The sequence below is a fragment of the Mycteria americana genome, chromosome 1 (genome assembly GCF_035582795.1).
Source record: "Mycteria americana isolate JAX WOST 10 ecotype Jacksonville Zoo and Gardens chromosome 1, USCA_MyAme_1.0, whole genome shotgun sequence".
Taxonomy (NCBI): domain Eukaryota; kingdom Metazoa; phylum Chordata; class Aves; order Ciconiiformes; family Ciconiidae; genus Mycteria; species Mycteria americana.
The window spans coordinates 123,892,113-123,918,200 of record NC_134365.1 but is presented as its reverse complement, the minus strand read 5'-3'; the positions used below and the strand labels follow the sequence as shown (position 1 = coordinate 123,918,200).

At 42.3% G+C, this 26,088-nt stretch overlaps 1 protein-coding gene across 1 annotated transcript in view; it reads right to left on the bottom strand.

Annotated features, from left to right (window-relative positions):
* Nucleotides 1–26,088, bottom strand: part of ABCG1 (ATP binding cassette subfamily G member 1) — a 62,894-nt gene that overhangs the window by 15,183 nt on the left and 21,623 nt on the right. The window contains exons 3-5 of the mRNA XM_075519154.1: nt 4,769–4,886; nt 3,873–4,005; nt 2,396–2,446 (exon numbers count right to left, since the gene is read on the bottom strand). Of these exons, the coding sequence (XP_075375269.1) occupies nt 2,396–2,446; nt 3,873–4,005; nt 4,769–4,886 (302 nt within the window). The remainder of the gene's footprint in view (nt 1–2,395; nt 2,447–3,872; nt 4,006–4,768; nt 4,887–26,088) is intronic.

Sequence of the window (26,088 nt, the reverse complement as noted above, 5' to 3'; positions counted from 1 at the left end):
ATTAAGACTTTCAAAGTACAAATAAAATTAACAGCTGTTTCTAAACAAATGTATGTTCCAATAAAAAATCCGTGTTTAGCTTATTAAAAAAAAAACAAACAACACAGTATTTGAGAGAATCAAAGCAATCTTAAGCTACCAAACATGTGTTGATTCCTTTAAGTTTCCCTCTCTGGAGCTCCTTCTGATTTTCAAGGATTCTCTGAGACTGAAGAATTGCCAAATGTTCCAATGTGGAAACAAATACAGACAAAAGACAGACACAAAAATGGTCGTTGTACCTTTGAAATTGCCATAGTTTTCACATTTCAGGCAAAGGGTATACTTTTCACCAGGTGGGTCAGAAGCAGTTTCACCTTCTCCTTTATAAAGCTCTGCTTAGGAATCACATGCCAGCTACTATCAGAGGCATCTTTTACTAGAATAAGAGACTCCTCTGAAATGATTAAGTCCAACAAGTCAAAAAAATAAATCAGATTAAAAAAATCAATTAAACTGGCATATGGGGAAGAGCAGGAAGCCTCTCATGTTCCTGAGACAGCAGGCCACAACTTTCTCATTTCCATGCTCCACTCCCACTCCTGTGTACCCTCATCTCCTCCCTCCTTTTGCACAACTTGGTTTCAGTTGAGTCCTGCACAGTGGCTTCTTCCAGTCACCTGCATGATTTCCTAATTTGCCCACGGAGGGTCTCCTCAGTGCATGGCTCTGGGAGCACAAAATGCACCAAAATGAAAATCTCACCCTTCTTTCTATTTATGAAAAAGAACACTGAAAAATTATGGAAAGCCCAAAACTTGAATTTTACAGGAGTAAGTATAGCAAAAACATTGGGAGCTTCCTATACCAATAGTAACTCCCTTTTCATTGGTGGGATAACTGAGTTGCTAAGCCACTAGAAGACTTGTCCAGAGTAACGTACATGTCCCTAACAAAGGTAGAAGGAGCAGCCAGCTTTCTTGGAAGGTAAATCTCAATGTTAGCCATGAGGCCATGTTATCACATGAGCCCCATTAGCCCTCAGCATAACCCCCACATAACAAAGGCTTCCTCCTTGAGGAGGCAATGTATGAGAGATCAGACTGTCTCCTTGTTGGTGCTGTCTTATGCTGGACTGAAACATAGCTTGAGGCCAGCCAAAACACCTCCAAACACTTTCTGAGCTACCATTTCACTTTTCATGACTCTCTCAACAACCTGAACCATCTCTGCTTTCACCAGTGCCATGACTTTTTGCTTATATTTAGCTCCAGACGTTATCCTCCATGGGCATATATGGTTTTGAAACATGCTGTGCAGCACCGAACTGTTCTTCTCCTAGGCTTTGGCATGCTCTGGTAACTCCACCCAAGCACTGGGATGCCTGAGCTCTGAGTGTCCTTAGGAATACAGAAGCCCAGACATTTTAAGTGCAGAATAAATGTTTAGAAAGGGCACATTTCCAGCCCTTTAAAGTATAACTGAGGTAACCAAATTCAGTTGAGAAAGCTGCCTCATGCACAAGTTAACATGTCAAAAGCCATTTTGTCTGGTCACACACCTCCAAGGTATTTTCTTTAAAAGGACAGCCCTGTGTCAGAACAAATGACGGGGAGGAATCATGGCAATCAGATGGGTGAGAGGAGCACACTTCCTAGTGCAGGTCCAGATGGGTTATAGGTCTCCGTGGGCAAAACCACACCAGGACTTCCCTCCCACTCAGGAAAGTTGTATGTTGGCCACAGGCAGAAGCAGGACAGTGCAGCAAATGTGCAAGAGTAAATTCTGCAACTCATTCCCAGTGTTTTAGAAAAGATGTGTGCATGTTTTAGCCTGGTTTCCTACTTGTCCAAACCTCAGTCACCCAACACAGCTTCAAAATACATTAGTCTGTATCTTAGCTGCAACTGCATTAACTTCTCCAGTGCAACAATATGCCCACCAGCACAGCCATAAAGATTAACGCTTTTCAAACACAAGCACAGAAATTTCTGCAGCAGTTACAAGAACTGCTGAGTTTTTCATTAGTCCCTGGAAAAATTAAGGCCTACACTCACCATTGCCAGACATGACTGATTTATCTTGCCACACACAAAATGCCTGAGGCCTCAAACATGCATGTAAGGGAATCTAAGGTGCTAAGGTACATTAAAAGGAATCCTACAAAACCTGTGAATTTATTTCAGTAGATCTTTTACAATTATCTAATCAGTCTCATACTGAAAGAAACTTTCATAGAGACTGTAGTAAACATTCCCTCATAATGATACCTGTCAACTTTGAGGTTATGATTTATTCTATCATTACAACTCCAATGCAATTCAACGTTAGATAAAAATGTCTGCTTTACAGAGCTCACTTCATGGACCTCTTTGGCATCCCCCAAAATTCTCAGTTTGATGGACAGTATACATACCATTTCTCTCCTGCCTTCATCTTTCTCTTGAAGTTTCAGATGAGCAGATACCTGGAATGCAATACAATGGAATTTGATTTTGAACTGGTCTGAAGCACAACAACCAGTTACAGTGGATGTCTCAGGCGCAACATCCCAACATACCATTTAAACAACTTCTTTCAACCCAGTCAGGAAAGTTGAAGTTGAACTATAATGTTCAAATCACAAGCATAACATATGCCTGTGCAGTAGGTAACGGAGTATAATCTGACTTACGCTATCACTCAAGCATCTGACAAAAAGCGTATTAGAAAGAAAGGCCATTCTGCAAGTCAAAGAGCTTGGGAGGAAGATGGGAGAGTCATGTTTTTTGCATAGCCACTAACTTCCCAGGCAATGCTAGAATCACAGTTTACTTGTGCTTCAGCCATATCATAAGGATAACCAAACTCTGCCATTCTCCAGGATGTGAACAAATGAGTACAGAAATAAATAATCTTGTGAAAGATGTCGTCTGCTAAGTCCTAAGAGGCAGCTCCACTAAACATTATGATTAACCCTTATTAGAAGCAATTAAACTGTTAAGTAATTCTTTTTGTCAGAGCTTTGATTGATTAATTTAGACAGCCAGTATCATCTGGGCCCAATTCTACAGAAGTGGTCCTATGGGATTCTGACTACAACGCTCAAGTAAACAAGAGAAGAAAAACTTCCTCACAGAGAAGAGCCTTTGCAGAAAATTAGCCACACAAAAACTACAGTGATTTCTTCTGGCCTTAAAATTTGTGAACTGATGCTGGCATACAGTATGAGCAACCTCAGCCTTCTTTTGATAACATCCTCTGAGAAAAACTGGCTTGTTTCTCAAACTGAGCAACAGGCACTTCTAGACTGATTGGTCAAGCTGGCAATTAGTGAACTTCTTGATGCTATGAAAAACAGGAAAAAGAATTTATGTTGCCTGTAAGTCTTGGGATTATTCTGTTACTGTTGTTTTCCTGTGAAGAACTGGAAGAGATTTTATACAATGCCTTTATTAAAGAAAAGGCACAAAAGAGCAGAAGTAGCAGAGAGACCATGCTCAAGTCAAAATAGCACTCTGCAGTCAGAACATGGAAGATGGGGCAGAAGAGAGAGACAAGGTTACTCATCCACCACCTAAGAAAAAAGATGGTCCCTACAAAGGCTCATTCTGTGCAGAATTTCAGGTTCCATTCTCTAGGAAGTCTAAGGACTAGAGCCTTAGATCTTCTTCCAAATCATAAGGCTGGTCACCAACTGAAAACGATAAAGCTAAAGAAGCTCAAACAGCCCCTAGAAGGATGAGCCTGAAACAGAATTCAAGGCATCATCTAAGTCCAAGCACTTTCATTGAGCAGGATCAAATAGAGATAACAGCTCGTGGCATTACCAGGGGTAAGAACATATGCACAATCCACAGCGATTTTTCCATTTCTTCCCACCCAAATAAATTAGAGCAAGGAACAAAGCTCACCATCATAGCTTCCTGGACAGTCAGATGAGGAAGGAGCATGTCATCTTGCATGATGTAGCAGGAGACTTTGCGAAAAGAGCGCAGGTCACGAGGCTGTCCATTGATGAGAATTTCTCCTTTCATTCCCGTCTCTCTGAAACGAACCAAGAAAATCACCAGGGGTGCATTTTGCCTTCACTTGTGCTGCCACAGGTCTCAGTATGTGGAAGTCTTAGGTAATCATTGCCCACTATGGAATAAAACTGATTCAGTGGATAGAAATTAATACTTCACGATTACGTTCTCTTTCCTAAGAGGCTTCACGCAATGTTGCTGAAAATTTTACTCCAAGTTAGTACAAAATGTGTGCTGTATTATATGAATGTCTGAAAAAATATCAAGCCATTCAAGTGATTTTTTTTTAGGTTTCTCTGTCCTGTTCCTTATGTTGTAATGACAACAACACAGAGACACTTTGTATTTGGCCATACAACAGGGGATTCAGGAAGATGAACCACAGTCACTTCACAAATTGCAGTTTGGTCAAGAAAACATCAACATTATGAAAGTGGCGACTAAAAAGGGTCATTTTTTCCAAGTGTTTACAAAATGTGATTTAAAAAATATCACAAACATAAGACACTGAGTCAGATTTGTTACACAGCTGGAAAGGAGACTTTTTTTTGTGTTTTGGACTTTAAATTGCTTCCTATTTTTGGATCAGACTTGCTAACAGATAAATCCTAAGTGACCAGAACAGGACAAACAGAAAAAATATAAGCAATAAGAATCTCATTCAAAATCTGTGAAATCCCTGTTTTCTACAAACACTGGGGTAAGATTTCTTCTGCTGTTGTCTCCAAGGAGCTATCAGGCTAGGTGATCTTATCTTACTTGGGATTTTCATTGTTACTGACCTGTATCCTGCCAGAATGTTCATAAGCGTTGACTTCCCAGCTCCTGAAGGACCCATAATTGCAACAAGTTCTCCACTGCTGAACTTCCCTGAAATTCCTTTCAAAAGGGTCTTATAACCTGAAAGAAGAAAGAAAAGTTCACTGAACCCCTCACAATCACATCTGGGAGGCAATGGAAGTTCATTTCCACTAAACGTCAGTGTGTTATCAATATTATTCTCATACTAAAATCCAAAACACAGCATTATACCAGCTACTAGGAAGAAAATTAACTCTATCCCAGCTGAAACCAGGACAACAATGATGACAAATAGGCATTAGCAGGTACCTACTGAGAGGCTGGTGATAAGAGCAGCACACTGCAATAACTATCAAAAGCCAAATTCTGAGTGGGAGCGGCAGTCTCCTCCTGCTACACAAGTAGTATGGTGGGATTACAGGATCACACGCTTTTGATTCACTCTAGGAAAATTTTCAAACAGGGCTAAGAAGCCTTGCTGCCATTATCTAAGTGTCTTCTCAGAGTATTTTCCTAGGATGCTGGCGTCTCTGTTAAAATATCTAATACTCCAAAGCTAATGTAATTCCACAGCCCTGGAGCAGACTGCCCACCAATCACTGCAGCTTCAATACCAAAATTCTGCCCTCTCACCAAAACAACAACTTCTTGGAGAGCAATAGCCATGATCTCAAAGGCAAAGCCCTATGCTTTCGTTCATTCCCCCCTAAAAGAGGCATGACAAGAAACACAGCAAAAGGAGACATACAGGAAAAGACAAACCTGCTTCATTTTCTTACCATAAGGACTTTCTTATGATTGTAAGAACTCTAAAGGTGTGTCTAGACAGGGAGGCTGACCACAATAACTCTGTAAAAATAATTCCTAGGGAAATACTTATTCCAGATTAGGAACATGCAGGTTTTTTTCTCATTTAGATTAATCCACTTCAGAAGTTCATGCCACAATAATTATGTCCTCAGGCAAAGCTGTTCTAGAATAACCACAACACCAACTTCAAATATCTCACCTTATTCCTGAGTAAATTACCTTTGTCAATAAACCTTAATTTAAACCCCAAACTCCATGTTACTCTAGGTGTAAGCAAACTGGACTCCAATGAGAATTCCAGATTCAGACTTAGTTGCATCCATCTTGTCCTGCATGATTCCTATTTTAAGGCATAAGGACTGGGGGGGGAGGGTGGAGAGAGCCCTGACTGGCATTTAAACTTTTCAGGATCTCTCCTCCCCCCCCCCCCTTTTTTTTTTTGCTTGCTTACTTCATTTTAATTACCAGTGCTTTTAGTTAAAACTTTTAATAATAAAAAAATGTTAAGTAAGGTGTCAAAAAACAATCTCATATGTTGAAAATGTTTCTGTAATTTAATTAAAACCAAAACAGAAGGGTGGAAGATCCATTTACATGCAGTGTTGGGATTTGGCAACCATTTTGCCATACTGGTGCATATGCAGGCAGCATTTATATTCCACATGTAAACTATCCCAGTCCTGTGATTATCATTAGCATAGGTTGTACGTGGAACGTTGAAATGCTGTAAAAAAATCACATTGTCTGCACGCTTCTAAAAATGAATGGTGGATTATCTTCTTCTGATTTCTCTTTCTTCCTGACTCCATAATTTCTTGTTCTCCTTCCATCCCCGCTTAGCATTCTCTTTAAATTTTCTTCTTTTCTCTAGTCTCAGTTCACACTCTTTCAATGCCACAGAGAGCAAACTTTTGCACCATAAACATTAATCTCATGCTGCCATGGGGTCTCCCAAATCTACAGCAAATACTCTTCTCTGAGCATTCCCCAGCTCAGGAGGAAAGCAGGAGCCACAAAAGATCTCTAGAAATATTTGATCCTACCGTTTTCATGGCAAATGTCCTAGGAAATGTAATTGACCAAATGTATCAAAATAATAGTTTCCTCGAGTGCCTTTTTTTTAAACAGGCCAGTAATTTTCCATTCTAAAATCTTGTCCGGGACTTGAACGAAGTAACTTGTTTGGAAGCTACGTATATCATGGGTATGAAAACAGCAGTGTATTCACATTGCCTGTTTACGGCACAAGTCCTAAGAACAAAAGCAAAGACAATCTATCAAAAGGAACAGCTATTTCGAAGAGAGAAATCCGTGGCACCCTGACAAGGTCAATAAGCTTGTCCCTCACACCAATGTCACCATCCAAACCAGTGTTTGAAGGAAAAGTTCAAGGAAGAGATCAGACCTTTCAAACATGACAATATTTACTAAATGGCATCTACAGAGACAAAGTCCTTCACACTATCCCTCAAGTGTAATGAGAAACAGTTACCTCCCAGGCCTATGAAATTTGTAAGGGACTCAAATATTAGACTTTACCACCAATTATTTGCATTACACACACACCCCCACCACACACACACGTTATATGCAGCTAGGAACTCTTTCTCACACTGGTCAAAAGCTGGCCAAGTTGGCCTGTCGTTAACTTCCACTGGGATAGGATTTCTTTCACTGGGTCCCACATGTAGTGCACGGGTTAAAGTACTCATTGGTGTCCGTCTCTATTCCCTGTCTGCCCCGCAAAGCAGTTCAATGTGACAGAACGTCATGTGGAAACTCCATTACAACAATTTCTATTATATGGGCTTGTTCTGACCCAGATTTCCAGGGTAAAGGGTTCTTGTCAGAGTTTCACAATAGTCAGCTCATCATAAGTTTCAAGATCAGGACAGTAAATATTGCACAAACTTACAGGGGAGCATAAAGAATGTGTACTGCCATGAATACTGAGGGAGGTACAACCTAAAATACACACTCATGGCCTGAAAACATCTATCAACATACATACCATTACCTAAAACTGAAGCCTTTCCTCTCGCTACATGTGACTGTGAGATTTAACATTACATCCATTAAAGTCACTTTTCCAAACATAATTTCACAAATGATAATCAGTTTACCTTTAATTGCAGTACCTTCCCCCTCATTACCTGCACTTGCTTCTGCCCCTCTGATGGAGATTTCTATTTTAAGTATCCTGCTCATAATGTTAAATCAGAGCAGGACACATCTCTGCAACTCATTTGCAAAACAGTAGAGGAACATGATTTAAGAAGAAATAGAAAAAACTAGGAATTTTAGATCAGGATCCCAATCATTGGCATTTTATGTTGCTACAAACTCAAAACGATCTCTTCTTTTGACTGGACGCACATAAGAAGCCTTTCTATTACAAAGGTTAATTTAACAAACCCATAAAAAGATTTGACACTGTAGCAGTAGCGTGGTGCCCAGTATAATCCTTTATAAGGAATTAAAGTCCATAAGTAACTACAGTCTTCTCTTTCAGAATATTGAGGCTAATCTTTAACTGAATCAGTTGACCTAAAACTTCTATATTGGGCCACACGTCTTTCACGAGAAACAGATTATGCATTTGGAGGGGATTGTAGTCTTACACTACAGGGACTGTTTCATATCCATTTGCCGTATATTACAAATTTCTGACCACCTTCAATCCTGGTTTACCTGGCCCACCTCATTTTCCTTAGGCCACCGGTTCATGATCTGTGCAGCAAGGAGTTTTGGTACCCCAGAGTTTAATGAAAAGCTGAACCTCAAAGCGAACTCACCCCAAGATGGGTGCATATTATGGGCCATTCAGTTCAAGCACCACAGCGGCTGTCGTCTTCTTTTGGGCTGGACTTACATTAAGATCAAGTTTAGCATCATGACTTTCAGTTATTTCTCTTAAAACCTTTTCGATTTCCAGTGGAAAATAGCTTGGACCCTTTCAGTTTCCCAATGTCCCCTCCCGGAGTTACTGCGACCTCACCCTTAAATATATATTTAGGGGCCAACGCCCATGGGAATCCAACTACCAGTTTTCAAGAACTACTTAAAATACGAATTTGTCAACAGGACATTAATACACCATCACCAATCAGAACAAGCACTCAGCAACTTTCTCAGTCCAACGCACTAAAAATAGGATACAAAAAGAAATCAAAACTGAAACAGAAAATTCAGGTGATACAAAATTTTTTGGTCTTAATTTCACCTCACATTACATTCCAGAGTTCAACTGTTTCTTCCGAGAAGCGAAATGTGTTTTGTTTTCTGTGGTAGCATTTCCCACTGAAAGCCAATTCCGGGCTCTGTGATACTAGACTAGATTTGCAGCCAGAAAAACACGCCTGACCTGAACAGACACCCATTCAAGAGGCGGATTTCCCTCACTGCCTGGCTGCAGCACAAAGCCCACAGCAGCCCCTTGTTTAATGAGCTGATCGAGGGTGACCTCTCGTATTGATGAAGATGCTAGGGGAGCTCTCGTTGTTCAAGTCACCAAAATTTTTGCTAATGGATTCAGCAAGGGAGAAACGTGTTGATGGTTTTATCTGCTTCCTCATGGATTCTACAAGAATTTCTGGGGAGATTTGGTATTATCATTCTCACAAAAATTATGATTAATCTGGAAAGAAGCAAGCCACCCCCTCCCCATACTTAGGGTAGGAGCACATCCTTCAGAATGTGTCTGAATCAGCACCAAAAAAATAATAACTAAAACTCCTACCCTTACAGGGAATTTCCTCAGGTAAATACCGTCTCTAGATTTTTGACTAAAATGCTTCATTCATTTGCATTTCATTGCCAGTAATATACTCATTTGTTAATCAGAGAAATGTCACACAGACTCCTAGAAGTTTCTAGGCATTGTAGCCTAATTCTGCATCCATCAATAGGCACCAAGAGCCCATCTTGGGTCCTGGGTGAGCACAGCAGGCTTCCCCTGCTCGCCGCAACTGGAGCAGGATTTGCCCTTCCCAATATATCCAAACTGTTTCTCTTTCATCACAAGCTCTTCTGAAGGTAGGAAGTAGCTGTTGGTACCCTGCAAGTACCACTGGCCTAAAATTGCTCAAAGGTTTCTCAGAAAATTCACTATAGCAAATAGGTAACGTAGGACATTTCAACTCAAACAGCTCAAGTTTGGCAAAACTATAAATGACTGAAAACCAAGTCACAAAATAATCAGCGTTTGGCAGTTAAATGTCAAAACCAAAGGCAGCATAACTTGCTCTTTCCACACTCCCTACCTGCACAGGTAGAAGTGCACCATTTCTTTATTAAAAAGGACTATATTTCTGTGTCTTTCTGTGGTGCTTTTTTAGATGGGATGCGATGTATTCCTGCTCAGAAACATCCAGCTGGAAATACAGAAGACACTTCTGGCAAGTACTATATTACTAACCTGCCTTACTTTAATACCTTCAACAAGCAACATACTTTTTACACAGCAATTTAAATTTAAATACACAAATTTGTTCATTTACAGTACCATCAGTCAAACTGCTTGTTAAATCATGAGGAGAAACTGCAGCAATTTCTTGGCACTGTATACCGACCTTGTTCCATTAAAGAAATTCCATTGTATTTGCCTATTCTAAAATTTATAGGCTTGATCCTCATCTCATTTCCTCTTGTTTCAATCAAAAATACTATGCCAAAGTCCAGGGAATTCTCCAACACAAATCCTAAATAGGGGAAGTGGAATCAAGGCAGCATATCCACACCTTTCCCCTTGTAGCAGGAGTAGAGTCCTCCTATTATGGAAAAATGCTCCTAGCAAATCCATGACTTTGCTGCTGCCCCCGAGATCTACCCTCAACGGGTAGAGACCCACACCTCAATGGGTAAAGACCATTCCCTGCATTACCTACTGTGCAACAATGCAAGTAAGGGAAAAACAGACTAAACAGGTCACATATCATATTAAATGGAAAGTTAGTGACTTATGGATAAGAGAAAGAGCTTGCAGAAGTCCATCCAGACGTGGAAAACGTCCTCATGATATCTGGCAGACATTTCATTTGTAGACTCTTTAGATTTATATCAGAAAACTGAACAGCTGGGGAATGCTGGCAGAAACTCCACAGAGAAGCACAAGACGAGAAACACACACAGACACAGATAACAGCCCAAGGCCAGATTTATACTAGGAACGTTTGTAGGTGTAATAAAACATTAGCTAGGAAACATACTTCTTTATCATTTTTACACCAGCAAAAAAGCTTTTTCCATATACCTAGATGTAAATGTAGCAACAAGAAGTCCTCTTGCCCAGTCCTTCTCTATTATTCACTTTCTGCATTTCAACCCTTGTTCTCACCCCTGAGAAGAAGTCACTGTCATAGCAAAAACAGCTACATGTTTACTGGGAGAGACTATGCCAGCCTGCTTCATCTAACAGAGTTTTACCCCCATGGGGCAGAGGTAAGCAAGGAGTGGCAGCACAGAGATTTACATGAAGTTCCCAGAGAAAGGTACCCCATATCGCTGTCCCATGGAGTCTCTCTCGGTCTCCTCATGCTTTACTTCCTTTGTCCCTCCCTACACTGAGTGAGCACCTTCCTAAACCCCAGAAGCAAGTATGCGCTTACAGAAGACCAGCAGGTTGGCGCTGCAGAGCATTGAGGGCAGTGACAGTACATATCTTGCATTTATTGTGCTACTTTGTGGAGCGCACAGTCATGACCACATAGTCTATTTGCACATGAAAAGAGGTGCAGGTCCTCTTCTTTGCACATAAATAATGTAATCGTGCATGTAAATTAGTTTCTGATGACTTACAGTTCCATTTTACAACTTGGCAGTCACACAGCCATCCAGTTTGTGCATGTAAACATGATAGCCATACAGATACCAGGAGATGTGCAGAGTGACTAGTAGCTATTGCAAGGCGGTGGCCCAGTTTGGGGATGTTTGGAGCATATAGTTTCAGAAGCAGCTTACAGCAATAGAAGATGATGTGGTTACTGAAGTGGGCAGCGTCCTTCTGCCCTTTCTTCCCAGGACACCTTCCCATCACTTTTCCTGAGCCGGCTTTCCAGTGCACCTACACAACCAGAGAGGACAGCAAGCCTATCCACCTGGAAACGTTCCTGGGAAATTAAGAACAAAGAGGGTTTCTTTCCAGGTGCATGGGCTGCAGGACGGTCACTGCCAGGACCAGACAGCATGGTTCGCAAGCAGGGCAGGGAGGTGGGACAGCCCCTTCAACAGCTGGGGACCTTCCAGCAGTTTGTGCCACCCAGGAATCTGTCTCTTGAGATACCTTTTCTTTTCCATTCTGAAACACAAATAGGACTTACAGCTAAATGAAATTACCCCTTATGCACAAGTCATGCTGGGCCATTCAAACCATTTCATTCCAAACTGGATTGCTTGTTTGCTTTATTTTAGTATAAAACAAAAATTAAATCACTTCCCAACAATAAGATGAAGATATTTGGGGCTTTTCACCTAAATCAAAGTTAGTTTAAAGCCTGGATGTTTCCATAAGCTGGCATATCGTCAGGAAGATGTTTTCCATATATTTCTAATTCTGCTATTAACCAGCCAGGGCACCGTGTTCCTCACTCACTACATGAGTACAAAACGCTTCCCTCTCAGTGCTACAGACTGGGTTTGTTAATGTTTAAGTAAGAGTTTGTAAATTCTCAGATGAGAGGGATTATCTGTACCAGTTAATAACTATTTAAATAATTTTAATTTAAAAAAACTCTTGATGGGGATTATTTAAATGGACATTTCTTTCCCAGGCTCCCCACTGAGTTCAAACAGGCTTAAGTTAAAGTGAATTACAGGTACCGATACTTGGGAAGAAAAAGGGGCATCTTTTAACTTCCAGAAAATGTGTGGGACAGAAACAGCTTTCCTGACAGAGTGAAAAAATATATTGCTTTAATAATAGGAACTTTTCCTAATTGTATACTGGCCTGAACTATACCTCTATAAAGCCTGGGGGGCAAAGTCACACTAGAAACGATAAATGTTTAAGGTAACTGTCCAGCACGTAAAACCTGTATGTAAACTCACAGGTCATTGGTTCATGGCTTCTACCCCATCATTTGTGTATCACAAGTGAATAAAACTTTTTAGGAATCATTTTTTCCACTTTGGCTTTAGAATCCACACATCCATTTATTTCTATTCTATTCACACCTCTCTCAGGGATGTAGAACAATAGGATTTTCCATTGCCTAAGCTCTGAGCCCTGCTTTAGGACAATTAAAGGAATTTACAATTGTAATGCATTCTTGTACCTTGCCTCAGAGAAACGACCTTCGTTATGCAACTGTCTATAAAACAGCATGCCAGGCACCAAAACGTCAGGACAGAGAGGGCAGAAAAGCTCAGTAACTGCTTGAAGTAAGCAAATCAAATTCCTTTGCCTCAAAGTCCTTTTCAACTCGGAAATGAGGAATCCATTCCTCTCAACCTAAAAATATAATGTGTCTTTCATGCTTTACAAAAAAAAAAAAAAAAAAAAAAAGAAAAAAGAAATCCCCCTGGGCAGCAAAGCTCTTTCTTTGTGGTGGACTAAGGTGGACTAAACTGCATTTCTTAATATAGCCCACAACCAGGCCTTCTTAAACATACTGCTCTTGATCCACAGCTGATTTCCCACTTAGTGATCATGGGATGGATTATTCATAACTCAGATAGAGAGCTTAGCCCATGCGCACAGCGAGCCTTGTAGCATTCACTCTACCTAATTTTATAAATCTAAAAGTTTGATGCTTAACCTAAATTCACTGTTTAGGACCCATAAATTACCAATGGAGAGAAACAGGCACACCTATCAGGTAATTAATTCTGCCTATTTCGCATTTCTATTCTGGGAAGGGATAAATAACCCACTGGAAATGCATTTTCTCTTAAATATATCTTAAACTCAGGACAATTAGCTTAGACTAGACACCAAACCTTTAGATGCTGTGACAAATCTCATCCTTTGCCAACAAAATCATGGCTGATTTCAGTATCAGTCACAAATAAAATGGTTACCAAGACATTTTCTGTGGTTTTTAAATGTCAGTTTGATCATGGTCCCTCATTTGCTTGCACGATTGCAGTAATTAAGCACACAAATCGCACACTCAAAATCTTCAAGTTGGATTGGCACTCCACATGTTCAGATGCTTCCTACGAACATATCAAGGAGAGCATCCTGCCCATGTTCAGGATGTACAAATGTATCAGACGTTGTGTTTTTACTTTACCATTAGTATTTAGCACTTACTTCACACTCTGATAACTGGGGACAGTTCAAAACTCTATGAATTTTTGCTTCAAGCTATCTACTAGCTCAAGAACATAGCACTGTATTGTTAGCACTTGGTTCAAACTTAACCAGAATATCTCAAAGCCTGAAAAATCCAAATGTGCTTTGGAAGATTAGATGTTAATTAAAAGCTAAATGTTTGAGAACAAACTTTAAAGCAGTTTTTGAATTATGTTTGTGCGGGTGCCTAAGATCTGACTTCTATCAGCACACTTCCTTTGTGCTAAACGTATCAGCTAACTTCCTTCTGTGGCAAGTCAGTAAAACATACAGTAAATTGGAGCCTAAAGAGGGATCATGAGCCCCCAAGCCAAAATTTATGACATGAAATCCCTAGTTACTGTAGGCCATGTTGTATAATAAAAGAGAATGTGTTGATGAAAAGATGACAATCCAGAGGAGAAACTGAGTTCTAGCAGAGGGAGCATCTTAAACCAAACTGTAGATTATAAAGAATCTGAAAAGTCCCTTTAATTTCATTGTTCCCTCAGATCCCTGGACTAGATATTAAACTTATGCAAGACATTGGATCTGACAGTCCACATTGTGCAGTCAAACAAAAAAAGCCCTGACTAAGTAAAGATTTCACTCTTTTGAAATTTTGAGGTAAGAGTTGTGTGCACCATGCTCTTTCTCTATTATGCAGGCTGCTCATCGCATTATTTTAGTATCTGAATACTGCTTTTCTTCAGCATAGCTAATTAGATATGACAGTCTGTTAGGCTGCAAGCTCTGCAACCCCCTAATTTTGAGTTTGAAGGTTTAATAGACTGTACAACCTCACTCACCTTGTCTGGCTGTATCACATCTCCTGGCCAGGCAATGTTTCTCTATAAACAAGATGGGGTTTATGCACACAGAACCCATACCACCAAGTAACAGGAGACTGAAGTGCTTGCAAGCAAAGTCTTGAAACATGCATTCCTCCAACAGCACAGAGGAGCAGAACAGGAATCAGCAGCAACGTGGGCATATCCCCTTGCTCCTGCAACTACCGATTACACCTCCCCACCATGCTGTGAGAAGAATGGGTTTTGTGCCAGCCCTCTTTAAGTCTACGCTCTTCATGGCTATTACCAGGCAGAGCTGAAGTATGTAAGCAAACCGTTGATGCAACCTGAGCGAATAACAGGCCCAGGTAACTACTAGACACCCTTCTGGTTAAATAAATACCTCATATTGGTTGATAGTAGTCCCACTTGGAACAGCTGCTCTAGGCTTTCCTTTTATTCACCTTTTCTGTATACCTCCCTGTCCTGGTTTCAGCTGGGATAGAGTTAATTTTCTTCCTAGTAGCTGGTATAGTGCTGTGTTTTGGATTTAGTATGAGAAAAATGTTGATAACACACTGATGTTTTAGTTGTTGCTAAGTAGTGCTTACACTGGTCAAGGACTTTTCAGCTTCTCATGCCCTGCCAGCAAGAAGCTGGGAGAGGGCACAGTCAGGACAGCTGGCCCAAACTGGCCAAAGGGCTATTCCATACCATAGGGCATCATACTCAGTATAGAAACTGGGGGGACTTGGCTGGGGGGGAGGCGTGACCGCTGCTTGGGAACTGGCTGGGCATCAGTCGGTGGGTGGTGAGCAACTGTATTGTGCATCGCTTGTTTTGTATATTCTTTCATTATTATTATTATCTCTTTCTCTGCTGTCCTATTAAACTGTCTTTATCTCAACCCACGAGTTTTACCTTTTTTTTCCAATTCTCTCCCCCATCCCACCGGGGCGGGGGGGGGAGGGTGAGTGAACAGCTGTGCGGTGCTTCCTTGCCAACTGGGGTTAAACCATGACAGTCCTTTTTGGCGCCCAGCATGGGGCTCAAAGGGTTGAAATAATGACAGATCTGACCAGAGTGTGTTAAAACAAATCTGTTATAAGCATTCATTATATTAGTTTAGTAGTCACTGGTCACAATGTTGATTTATTTGCTCTCAATGTTGTTGTATTTGTTCTCAGAGTTGTGTTATGTAACACCTTACTTGCTGGCTATACTGTTTATTAGTATTTATGTGCTGTTTATCACCTCTGGGAGGTGGATTAAGGTTATTGCTTTGCTGTACCATGTAACCCTGACGTATGGTATGATAAAATTATTGGTCGTGAGATCAATCTGGTATTTGTACTCAGCACTGCCATCACCTCTGTACTTTGGGAGCCATCTATTGGAAAGTATTAGTAATTACACTTTTTACTTTTTCTCCTCGGAGAGCCAACCTATGGGGGAGACTCCATCTTCCCCTTCTCCTCCAGGCTAATTACAATAGCTCTTGAGAATTTTGAATATGCTTGGGATGTTCAAACCAGCATGTTCCTATTGCTATGTCTCCTGAATGTGTGTCAGTTCTTGCGTAGGGTTAAACAACTATTTAAGAATACTGAGTTTACTGCAACCCCAGCGACAGGCACTGCAGCTGAACCACAGAACCAACCTGTGCCAGTATCAGTCACCCTCATACACAAGAAGAAATATTGGAAGCGAAAGTCAGCTCATTTAGTAAAGGATGAAGAAGCTTCTCCTAAGAGGGAGCAGGAGGAAGAGGCAGAACTCATCAGCAAGATAGTAACTGCCCAATCCCTATCCCTGAGTGAGCTGCGAGATATCCAAAAAGATTTCAGCTGTCATCCAGGCGAGCACGTTGTCACCTGGCTGCTCTGATGCTGAGATAACAGGGCCAGTAGCCTGGAATTCAAGGGTAAGGAAGCCAAGCAGCTGGGATCCCTTTCTAGGGAAGGGGGCATTGACAAAGTGATTGGAAAAGGGGCACATGCCCTCAGCCTCTGGAGGTGACTCCTGTCAGGCATGAAGGAAAGGTATCCCTTCAAGGAAGATGTTATATGTCATCCAGGCAAGTGGAACACCATGGAGGGAGGTATCCAGTACCTGAGGGAATTAGCTGTGCTGGAGTTGATTTATGATGACCTGGACAACAAGCAGTTATCCAAAGATCCAGATGAAGTCAAGTGCACACGACCCATGTGATGGAAGTTTGTACGGAGCGCACCAGCATTGTATGCCAACTCCTTGGCAGTAATGACCTGGAAAGATGGAGAGGGACCAACGGTGGATGAATTGGCTGGCCAACTCCGGCAATACGAAGAAAGTCTCTCTTCCTCCCTACGGGCATGTGTCTCAGCTGTGGAGAAACTGCTGGACACGCTAGCTGATAAACTGTCCCCCGAGTTCCAATAATTCAAAGAGGATATGTCCTGCTCTCCACCTGTATGAACCAGTATCTCAGCTATAAGGAGTAAGCGTTCCTCTGCTCAAGAGAGAGGATATAGAGGGTACACACCACAGGCCACCCTGTGGTTTTACCTGCGTGACCATGGAGAGGACATGAGGAAGTGGGATGGAAAACCTACCTCGACCCTAGAGGCACAGGTATGTGAGTTACAAGGAAAAACAATCACACAAGGGGGTACTTCCAGGAAAATTGCTGCTCCAGTTTCCAGTGAGCAGTTCCCCAGACAGAGTAGAAGGGCTGATCTTACTCCTGATTTTAATGAAGGCACTCCTGACTTGTATGTACAAGTGGGTAACAAATACTACGATCAGGACTAGAGGGCCCCTGCCTCCAGCCAGGTGGAGGAAAGGGACAACTGCGTTTACTGGACTGTGTGGATTTGATGGCCTGGCACATCAGACCCATGGGAGTGTATAAGGCTTTAGTGGACACCGATGCACAGTGTACCCTAACGCCATCAAGCTATACAGGGGCAGAACCCATCTGTATTTCTGGAGTGACAGGGGGATCCCAACAGCGAACTGTATTGGAGGCTGAAGTGAGCCTGACTGGGAATGAGTGGCAAAAGCACCCCACTGTGACTGGCCCAGAGGCTCTGTGCATCCTTGGCATAGACTACCTCAGGAGAGGGTATTTCAAGGACCCAAAAGGGTACTGGTGGGCTTTTGGTATAGCTGCCTTGGAGATGGGGGAAATTAAACAGCTGTGCACCTTGCCCGGTCTCTCAGAGGACCCTTCTGTTGTGGGGTTGCTGAGGGTCAAAGAACAACAGGTGCTGATCACCACCACAACAGTGCACTGGCGGCAATATCGCACCAACCGAGACTCCCTGATTCCCATCCATAGGCTGATTTGTTGACTGGAGAGCCAAGGAGTGATCGGCAAGACTCGCTCACCCTTTAACAGTCCCATATGGCCAGTGCGAAAGTCTAATGGAGAGCGGAGACTAACAGTAGACTATCGTGGCCTGAATGAAGTCACGCTGCCGCTGAGTGCTGCTGTGCCGGACATGCTAGAACTTCAAAACTGGAGACAAAGGCAGCCAAGGGTATGCCACAACTGATACCGCTAATGCGTTTTACTCAATCCCTTTGGCAGCGGAGTGCAGGCCACAGTTTGCTTTCACTTGGAGGGGCGTCCAGTACACTTGGGCGTCGACTGCTCCAGGGGTGGAAACACAGCCCTACATTTGCCATGGACTGATCCAGAAAGCACTGGAACAGGGTGAGGCCCTGGAACACCTGCAATACGTTGATGACATCATCGTGTGGGGCAACACAGCAGAAGAGGTTTTTGAGAAAGGGAAGAAAATAGCTCAAATCCTCCTGAAAGCTGGTTTTGCCATAAAACAAAGTAAGGTCAAGGGACCTGCACAGGAGATGCAGTTTTTAGGAATGAAATGGCAAGATGGACGTCGTCAGATCCCAATGGACGTGATCAGCAAAATAACAGCTATGTCCCCACCAACTAGCAAAAAGGAAACACAAGCTTTCTTAGGCACTGTGGGTTTTTGGAGAATGCATATTCCAAACTACAGTCTGGTTGTAAGCCCTCTCTATCAAGTGACCCAGAAGAAGAATGATTTCAAATGGGGCCCTGAGCAATGACAAGCCTTTGAACAAATTAAACGGCAGATAGTTCATGCCCGTAGCCCTTGGGCCAGTCCAGGCAGGGCAAGATGTAAAAAATGTGCTCTACAGTGCAGCCGGGGAGAATGGCCCTACCTGGAGCCGCTGGCAGGAAGCACCAGGGGACACTCGAGGTCGACCCTTTTGGAGTCAGGCATACAGAGGATCCGAGGCCCGCTATACTCCAACTGAGAAAGAGATATTGGCAGTGTATGAAGGGGTTTGAGCTGCTTCAGAAGTGGTTGGTACTGAAGCACAGCTCCTCCTGGCACCCCGACTACCGGTGCTGGGCTGGATGTTCCAAGGGAGGGTCCCCTCTACACATCATGCAAGTGATGCTACGTGGAGTAAGTGGGTTGCACTGATCACACAACAGGCTCGGATAGGAAATCCAGTCGCCCAGGAATCTTGGAAGTGATCATGGACTGGACAGAAGGCAAAGATTTTGGAATATTGCCAGAGGAGGAGGAGACACATGCTGAGGAGGCCCCACTGTATCATAAACTGCCAGAAAATGAGAAGCACTATGTCCTGTTCACTGATGGGTCCTGTCATATTGTGGGAAGGCATCAGAGGTGGAAGGCTGCTGTATGGAGTCCTATACGACAAGTTGTAGAAACTGCTGAAGGAGAAGGTGAATCGAGTCAGTTTGCAGAGGTGAAAGGCATCCAGCTGGCTTTGGGTATTGCTGAACAAGAAAAGTGGCCGGTGCTCTATCTCTGTACTGACTCATGGAGGGTGGCAAATGCCTTGTGGGGGTGGTTGCAGCAATGGAAGCAGAGCAACTGGCAGTGCAGAGGTAAACCCATCTGGGCTGCTGCATTGGGGCAAGATATTGCCGCCTGGGTAGAGAATGCGGTTGTAAAAGTACATCTCGTAGATGCTCACATACCCATGAGTTGGGCCACTGAAGAACATCATAACAACCAGCAAGTGGGTCAGGCTGCTAAGATTGAAGTGGCTCAGGTGGATCTGGACTGGCAACATAAGGGTGAATTATTTATAGCCCATGACACCTCAGGCCATCAAGGAAGAGATGCAACATATAGACGGGCTCGTGATCAAGGGGTGGACTTGACCGTGGACACTATTGCACAGGTTATCCATGAATGTGAAACATGAGCTGCAATCAAGCAAGCCAAGCAGTTAAAGCCTCTCTGGTATGGAGGACAATGGCTGAAATATAGATATGGGGAGGCCTGGCACATTGATTATATCACACTCCCACAAACCCACCAAGGCAAGTGCCAAGTGCTTACAGTGGTGGAAACAGCCACTGGATGGCTGGAAATGTATACTGTGCCCCATGCCACCACCTGGAACACCATCCTGGGCCTTGAAAAGCAAGTCCTATGTTGACATGGCACCCCAGGGAGAACTGAGTCAGATGAGGGGACTCATTTTCAAAACAACCTCATAGACACCTGGGCCAAAGAGCATGGCGTTCAGTGGGTACATCACATCCCCTATCAGGCACCAGCCTCCGGGAAAATCAAACGGTACAATGGACTGTTAAAGACTACACTGAGAGCAATGGGTGCTGGGACATTCAGACATTGGGATACACATTTAGCAAAGGCCACCTGGTTAGTCAACACTAGGGGATCTGCCAATCAAGCTGGCCCTGCCCAATCAAAACTTTTAGGTACTGTAGAAGGGGATAAAGTCCCTGTAGTGCACATAAAAAATATGATGGGGAAGACAGTCTGGGTTATTCCTGCCTCAGGCAAAGGTAAACCCATTTGTGGGATTGCTTTTGCTCAAGGACCTGTGTGTACTTCGTGGGTGATGCAGCAGGAAGGGGATTTGATTTTGGGTGAAAATAGCCAATGAACTGAATTGTATGATGTTAATTGCTATATAATACTGTATGTCATCACTTCTATGGTTGCTATATGCCATATCAACATTGGTATTACAGTAAGAATCACCCAGATGAAAGAAGAATGAACTTTGATGAAACCAAGCAAAGCGCAGCGGTGATAGAACCAGAACTGGCTTCAGCATGCAACAATCCAACACAACACACCACCTCTCCTGCCCTGAAGGACTGTTATGACAGATGGAGCCCAAAGTCATGGACTAAATAAATTCAATGGACATTTTGGAGGGATGGCCCATAGACTAAGGGAATTATATCTGTGTGTATATATCAAATGGCAGGAAAAGTGGTGGTGATTAATTGGAATGTATTGGAAAATGTGGGACCTGGGCATGACGTAGATGGTATAGAATAAGGGGTGGATACTGTCCTGGTTTCAGCTGGGATAGAGTTAATTTTCTTCCTAGTAGCTGGTATGGTGCTATGTTTTGGATTTAGTATGAGAAAAATGTTGATAACACACTGATGTTTTAGTTGTTGCTAAGTAGTTCTTACACTAGTCAAGGACTTTTCAGCTTCCCATGCCCTGCCAGCGAGACGCTGGGAGGGGGCACAGCCAGGACAGCTGGCCCAAACTGGCCAAAGGGCTATTCCATACCATATGATGTCATGCCCAGTATATAAACTGGGGGAGTTGGCAGGGGGCAGCAATCGCTGGTCAGGGACGGGCTGGGCATCAGTCAGTGGGTGGTGAGCAATTGCATTGTGCATCACTTGTTTTGTATATTCTTTTTTTTTCCTATTCCTCTGCTGTCCTATTAAACTGTCTTTATCTCAACCCACGGACTTTACTTTTTTCCTCCAGTTCTATCCCCTATCCCACCGGGGGTGGAGGGGAGGGTGAGCGAGCGGCTGTGCGGTGCTTCATTGTCGACTGGGGTTAAACCACGACACTCCCTTTATCTGGTCCTACAGCAAGGTTACAGCCTTCTGCTGAGGTTTACAGGATGATTACGATCGTATATGGGTCCTGCCTATTAATTTTAATCAGATACATCCACGGCAAGATTTGGTTCTTGTCGGCTTCTCTGTTGAATGTTTCTGCCTGAGAGAGTTAAAGCTGTTCATCTTCCATACGCATGCACATGAAGCCATATGCCTGCAAGTGAGGATAGAGAATGACAATTAAATGGGTCAATGAACGAAAGTAACCTTCAAACATGAATGCAAATAAATCTTTACTTGCAGCAAGACCTGATGGCTTCAGAAGCAGTATTTACATGTTGAAGCATCTGGAGATCTGGGGCATAGCTTGTACTTTGCCTACACAGAAAATAGCTACCCTAATTTATCTTCAACCCTTAGGAAACATGAAAGGGGGGGGGGGGGGGGGGGGGGAACATGTATGAATGACGCACAGCTTCATCTTCTTCTGAATCTAGTGGAAATGTCTTTTCAAAGCAATATCCATGGCCTAATCCTTGTTTGATAATTGGTTTTTGCTGCCTTTCTTTTAATTGCCTTTGTTTCTGTTACTTAAGCGCGCAAGAAAGGTCTTTCCTGACAAAAGAAGAGCCAACACAATTTAAAATGAAAGGCTGACACATTCCCTCAAATGACAAACTGAAGTCACGAGCCTGATACATACATTTAGAGATGAAAGCTGTTTACGTATGCCAGTCAGGCAGAAAGCAATTTCTCATAATTGCAGTACCTTTATACCTCAAAGTACAAATAGTATTATTCACAGTCTTACAAACAGATAAAACCAGAACCCTTCCCAACATCCCTTCCCTTTTGAAAAAAATCTTCAAGTAGGAGATATTCCAAAATAACCCAGCAGCTGTTATAAACTGAACTGCCCCATCTGCCTTCATTTCAAAGTGCAGATCCAGCTGGGTCACTCTGCAACAAGGGAGACAGAAACCCTTCCTCCCTCAGAGAAGACTGCTATGGGTCTCCTGTGTTGATGTTCAGAGTCACCACATTTTTTACTGTTGCTCTCTCCCTTCCTCCTCCCAGCCTCTCCCCACCCACATGCATGCACAGAGCAAGACAGCGGAAAGGGAAAAAAGCAGAAGTAAAACTTTGGCTCTCTCCTCCTACCCACCTGTGTAAGAGCTAGAGAGGAAGGCCCTGCGGCTTTCTAGAGTTACAGCAGAAGCAGCTGAAGTTACAGAGCACCTCCTTCCTCCAAGCTGCGTCTGATGGCAATATCTAGTCTGAAGAGCTTGGTGTGTAAAGAAAAGCTTTCCCTAATACTTCTGCATACATCTTTATCACAAACTCTAGGTTACATTGGAATACGATGGAATGTCTCCTGCAAACTGCGTAGGAAAAAAACATACCTTTTCCCTGACTATTAGAAACAAGAGTTGTTTAAAACGCAGACTTCTGCAATGACTCACATGCTCACAAGACAACATTTTGTCCCTAGCCCTTACAGACATGGGGAACCACATTTCTTGGATTCTGAAAAATGTTTTCAGTCCTGGTCACTGCAATTTAAAAGCTGCCACAGTGCTTGAACTTTAAAAAAAAATCACAATTCACAAGTCAGCCTCAGTAACTCAAAATATTACATTTGACTCCAAACAAAATGCAGTTTTTCCACAGCAGTCTTATTCGACTGCAATAGTGATGACAGTTTGTTCTGTCGGAAGTCTGCCAACTTCCTCTGAAGAACAGGCAACTGCTGAGCACCTTGGCCTTCTGAACAACTCCTGTACATCCTTCTCCTGCCTCTTCCCACCCTCTCAAACCAACTGTGCACCCCAAATTGCAAGAAGCGCTTCCACCTCGTCACAGTCCCAGTGCTCCCATCCCATTCTCTCCCACAAGCAGGCTGAGGAACGCTTGGAGCCAGGAGGACCCTTTGAAACACACTCAGAGGCAAATATCAAAGGTGTTTTAAAAAGTAAATTTTAAACTCGTGCATTGAGTCTTTAATTCGACTATATACACCCAGGAGCAGAGACACTGATAGAAACCTCAGCGATTGGCCTCCAAAACTGGAAGAGCTCAGTGAATGAAAACAGGAGTCACGTTCAGAAGAACCGCTGAGGCTGAAGAAGCTCCTATGGCAGCGGAACATCCCTGTGCCCAGCCGTATGGACGGCTGGAGCACGTGTCCTGGGAGACTTTTATTTTCAGAAATAGCCATACTGATTCTGCCCATTTCTCCTCAACACTCTCAAGACTTGCATGAAATAGAAACACAGGATAATATATTTACTTTATTCTAGCACTAATCTAGTAACAGACATAACCTATGATCCTGAATGTAAAAATAAAGGAAAACCTGAAGTGTGTGCAGAAATAAACCCTGGATTACCTCCAGTTCTTGCATTTTACTTAGAACACTGTGTTTTTATCTCTCTTCTTGAATATTTACACTAATGAAGTTGCCCAAATTAAAATACTTTCCGTTGTCAGCAAACTAAATATAAAATCCTCTAAACACCACTGAACTAATTATCATCTTCTGCAGCATGTCAGTGCCGAATATGTTACAAACAAAACCCACTGCACAGGGCATTGCTGCTTCTGGAATGAAAATGAGTTAGAATGAGCGCCTTTCAGCAGTCTGATTTCTGCTTTTTTCGCAGTTCAGAACTGGAGAAGTTGGCAGCCTTGCGGGGACATACATCCATTGAACTACCAGAAACTACTAAATTTCCATCAGTTTTAAAAAGCTCTAGCTGACCTATATTTTATATTACGGATTAGCTGAAGCTTATAGAGTAGCATGAACAAAGCTTGACTCTTGCTGCTAACCATATATCCTAGGCAATTAAATGTTTTATCAATAACGTCCCATGTAAAGATGAGAGTTTTCAAGAGGAAAACTCTGGCATTTCACACACAAAACAGAAATAATCATTTGACAGATGCACTTAGATTGCAGTATAAGTATCATCAAACTGATTAACTTTTATTTCACATACTAAAAAAATTCAAATGTATACATTAAAATTATTTGAAGTTTAAAAAAATGCTAATGAACTTTAATTCACAATTTCAGGACATGCTAAAATAAGGCATCAGAATCATTCAGCATTTTGGAAATCCTGTCTTTTCTGAATTATCTACAAAATGATTAGTAAAGCAAGTTGGGAAGCAATAACTCATTTCACCAAAGCATGACTTCCACCTCAAGTTTCCATTTTGTTCTTATTCTGAGGCAGACAGAATACTCAACTTTGAGTTTTGGTGGTGGATTTTTTCTTTAGTTGTGTTTTTTACAAACCAGTAACAAGTCATTCCAGAGGCTAGTGGAACACACTGAGATGAGGATGAACCAAGTCTAAGTCCTTGAGTTAGACGAAGAACTCCAACTTGGGTCTCTTACATTTTCAAGTGCCCTGGTCATCAGCTTGATTGGGTTTTCTCTATTCCTAACTAGAAAGTCCTCGACCTAACAAATCTCCATGAAAAGGTAGTCAGAAAAACATAGTGAAGAAACAACATGTTTCTACTCTGATGCACTACCATTTTCCAACAAAAAGAGGATATTGAAAGTGTCCAGAGGGATTTTCATTATAGGCTCATCAGGAGACCCTCTGTGGTAACCATCCTCTCACTTACACCTTATCTCTGCATTGGTTCATTTCCCAGTAACACCTGTAACTTCTTTTGACACTTTTTGTCTTTCTTTACAATTAGGTTATTCAACTGTCCAATGAAAAGGCAAGGGGTAAGCTATGGACAGACTTACGCTGGATACTGGCTGATCCAACTGGTCTATTGGGACAGGAAAAATTTGGTAGTGAAAGCAGTTGCTTCCTCCACAAATTGGAAGTCCATCAAAAGAAATCAGCTATGTTAACGTCCTGAAGACTCATGTATATCACTAGTAAGAGAGACTCACATAAAGAGTGTTGGTCTTCTCACATCCTTCTAATTAGATGTCCCTGTAAACCATATTCTGAAATACATCTGTTTTCCAAAGTCAAGACAACATGTTTCCATTTTTTCCTGACCACCAACTAAACTGACAATGGCATTTCAAAAAAATGTCAGTTGGATACATTACCAGAAAATTAAACTTGTCTCTTGAGCTTTCTTTATTCTCTTACTGTATGACTTCTATATGACTAGCCTGCCTATGCTTAACATTCTTCTTAAGTCATTTATATATGCTACCTATTAACACACCAGTACACATAGGAAAGAAAAAAGGAGATAAGAGTCCAGGCTGTTTACATGGTTTTCCTCACAAATACTGTCCCTTTAAATGAAATAATGAAGAGACAAGTTAGAACAAAACGCGTGCTTTGATCCTAAAAACCACAGGCACTCTCCGGACTCAGTTCCTGTAAAACAACGCGGCACCACTAAAATCAATACAGCAGCACAGGTTTATGCTAGTTCAGTAGCTGACACTACTAAGGCTAAGGGATCAAAGGCAGAGATTCATGACAATCTAGACACACAGTAATACTGCAAGATTCAGACTGGAAGGTAGAAACCTTCCACGTAGGAGTACTGATATATCAGGAA